The sequence below is a fragment of the Pleurotus ostreatus genome (assembly GCF_014466165.1).
Source record: "Pleurotus ostreatus strain PC9 chromosome Unknown scaffold_6, whole genome shotgun sequence".
Lineage (NCBI taxonomy): Eukaryota > Fungi > Basidiomycota > Agaricomycetes > Agaricales > Pleurotaceae > Pleurotus > Pleurotus ostreatus.
In genome coordinates, this window is record NW_023503161.1 from 2,636,590 (window position 1) to 2,639,741 (window position 3,152).

At 56.3% G+C, this 3,152-nt stretch overlaps 1 protein-coding gene across 1 annotated transcript; it reads right to left on the reverse strand.

The window, feature by feature from the left end:
- Positions 1 to 1,133: 1,133 nt before the first annotated feature.
- Positions 1,134 to 2,166, reverse strand: PC9H_009036 (uncharacterized protein; the record flags this gene model as incomplete). The annotated part of the gene is made up of 5 exons (XM_036778543.1): positions 1,134 to 1,205; positions 1,283 to 1,799; positions 1,856 to 1,926; positions 1,984 to 2,052; positions 2,110 to 2,166. 5 exons carry the CDS (start codon positions 2,164 to 2,166, stop codon positions 1,134 to 1,136), a joined length of 786 nt encoding a protein of 261 aa, XP_036629971.1.
- Between the last annotated feature and the right edge of the window lie 986 nt (positions 2,167 to 3,152).

Below are 3,152 nucleotides of genomic sequence, written 5' to 3' on the forward strand. Positions count from 1 at the left end.
TGTACATCATCTCAGTCCAGAGACAGAAGTCGTGTGGGCGGTGGGAGGGCGTAGCAATGGGCTCGAGAGGAATGCGGATGGCGGGAGAAAACTGCGCAGACCCAGGTACCGCCTTCTTAGCTCACTCTGTCCACGTATCTTTGCCTAGCGTTGGCCCGGACTTGAGTGCTCGTCGGCGAATCCGTCTGTTCCGGGTCGTGGTGAGTCTTTCCGCCGCTTGCTACACGATTAGGAACTGACTTACACCTGTCGTGCAGCTCCCTTCCCTCGATGGTGGTATTGTCCTCATCGGACGATGCAGGCCGTCCTCGTCGGCTACACGTCGACTGCGCCGTTGTGCACCCTTGATGAGCAGGGAGATGGTTTACGGAGATGACAAGTAGGAGCAGCTAGTGGCGGAACATCAGCAAGCTGCAGGACCTATCACGGACGCCTTAAACGACTCACCAGGACGATGCGCAGGGGGTCCATCAGCATCGCAGTTGGCCTACAAACACCAGGTTGAGGGCTTCAAAAGTGTCGACAGCGGCGTGAGAAATGATGGAGGAAGGCGAGAGAGGGAGGTGAGATGAGAGGTAAGCAGGCAGTCGGTTGCTGCCCTTCCACCATCTAACCTCACCCTTTTTATATCTTTCTAACGCCCCCTTCCCAACAGGCCTACCCTCTAGTGCACACATTAGAATCCCTCGACTTGGGGATGCGCGAAGGGTTACGTGAGCCTCGCACAACGGCAAGGCGTCGACGACCAGGATGGCAGAGGCATGTTGCTGCGCCAGCATCAGCGCCACCCCATCGCCAGTATCGGAGTGGCTTGACAGACAACTTGCGGCGCTCCGGAGATTGGGATGGGATGAAGATCGAAGGAACAAGAGCCGGAGCCCATCACAGGCATACGGGCGGGTAGGAGACTTCCTGAGGCTTGCGGGTCGGCATCTGCATCGCTGAAGGAACACAGGGTGCTCACCTCTGGCAGCGCCAGCAGAGAGAATAGAAGCAGAGAACTCATTCGTGCCCCATTCGAGCCCTCCCCACCTCCCCCATCCCACCTCCCCATCTACCCCATCTACCCAACACGGACGCCAACAATGATTCCCCGATCCAGGTGATCCAAGGAAGGAGCCCGAGAACCCCGCTCAGTCGCTCCAGCCGACGCAGATCTCGCCGACGTCCAAGTCCGCATCATTAGGAGAGGCACGCGGGGGCATCTGAGGAAGTATGGTATCAGTAAAAGAACGACTTGAAGGGATATAATGATAGATGTCGATGAAGGGAGACCGCGTACCTGTGTTTGCACGGCCAGCCTGGACGGCGTGGGTGTTATCTCCGAGTCCGCGCCCAAGGCCGGGATACTGCTATCAACATCAACAAGATGGGTAGGACCCCAGACGACGCGATCCCTGCCCCTCATGACCTCCGCGTGTTTCCCTTTCAGATCAACGCCAGCCCCGGAAGCTGAAGGCTGGACGAGCCGGATTCCGAGGATTGGATTGCGGATATGCGCTTGCAGGACGCGGCCTTCTCCATTACCCCCTCCATTGTCACCGTCGCCGTTGGCACGATGGATGTCTACTCCGTATGGGTCAACAATGGTAGGCACTATGTCCTCCGAGAACGCGGCAGCAAGGTAGTCGACGGGTGACGGTGTGAGGATTGGGTCGGTGGATAGCCCAGGCTCCGTGCGTCTGGAAGGATAGTGATATCTTTCCAGTGATGTGCTGGTGCTCCTGGACGAGCTTGGGCCATACGCTGCGGGTATATGAATGCGATTATAGAAGTTGATGGATATGTTGACGAGTCTCCTGCGAAATAGTTGTATGAAGGCAAGGCGCGTGTACGCAGTGTAAGTCAAACATACCCTTCTTTCTCGCGTACCACCGCCGCCCATCTATCCCTCAGGCGTTGCTGGTCGACGATGTCCTGGTCTGGCTGAACGTCGACGAGATTTTCGGTGCATTATGTAACGTTAGATACCTTCCATCGCACTAAGTAGAAGTTAATCGCATACCCGAGATGTTCATTGTGTATAAGGGAAGTCCGTTTGTTCACGGAATCCTGTCGACAAAGAAAGCATTAACGAACAGTAGGCACGAAGTTTTGAGGCCAGCTTACAAAAGAATCGCGACGCGAACGCGTACAACAGCGCAGGAGACTTGAGAATAGAGACATCGTTCAAGATGTGGATGATTGGTGGATTTCTCTGACAGTGAAGAGGACGAGTTTGTCGGTTGCAGAAGAGTTGGATGCGCCTGAGCCATCCCGCCCTTGTTTGGGTATGGTCTTGCGGGCAAACAACTAAACCCTATCTCCGTCTACGCCCACTCGCCGCTGCAAAACCCGTGCCACCTCCCACTCCACCTTGTGCCCGTAGCCCACGCCGTCAACATCGACGTCTCCTATGAACGAGCCCAGCACGCCTCTGTGCCTCGCATTTTCGAAGCTCGTTAACCGTCGCCGCCATCCCGCGCATGCGTATCAGGTTCCCTTCCTTCCCTAGCTGCGCTAGCCTCTTCGGGCGATGATAGACGGCGGCGTGGTGCGTAACCCGTTGCTGGCATTGGCTATCCCCGGTACACTGTCGTTTGGGCTCGCAGTTGCGGTACAACGTGTTCATGTGCGAAGTAAGTGGACCCTGGGTTGCAGACATTGCGGCGAGCAGCTTTAGAGGCAGAGGGTCCTTGTGTTGTGGGCTGGGAGGCGAGCAGATGGTGCAAGGCCGACAGTACGAGTTGGAGAGGCGTGAAGTGGTCTGTGGCTAAGGTACGCGGCGGCTGAAAGGAGATGTAATAGTAGAGTACACACCCAGTTGAGTTAATATACCCATTCCTAACCCCCTTTTCGTTTGTCTCCCCTCGGATACTGATGGGCGTAAGGCGTAGCGTACGTCAGAGAGTTGGACACGTTGGCCGCGTAGCTTGCAAGATTGTGAGAGAGGGGCTCCTCGTTCATTCTCCCCGTCGTTCCCCCTTCTCGTCTTGTTTTTTCTCTCTCGTTCTCGTTTTCCGTCCCTCGTTCTCGTTCTCCCTCTCGTTCGCCTCCCAATCTTCTCTGCCGTCGTCCTCGTTCGTTCACTGACACGTTCCCCGATGAATGATGCGCGACGTTTGCCCAAAGGCCGTCGAGGGCGTCTGCGGTGGTATAAGGCGACTGGGTGG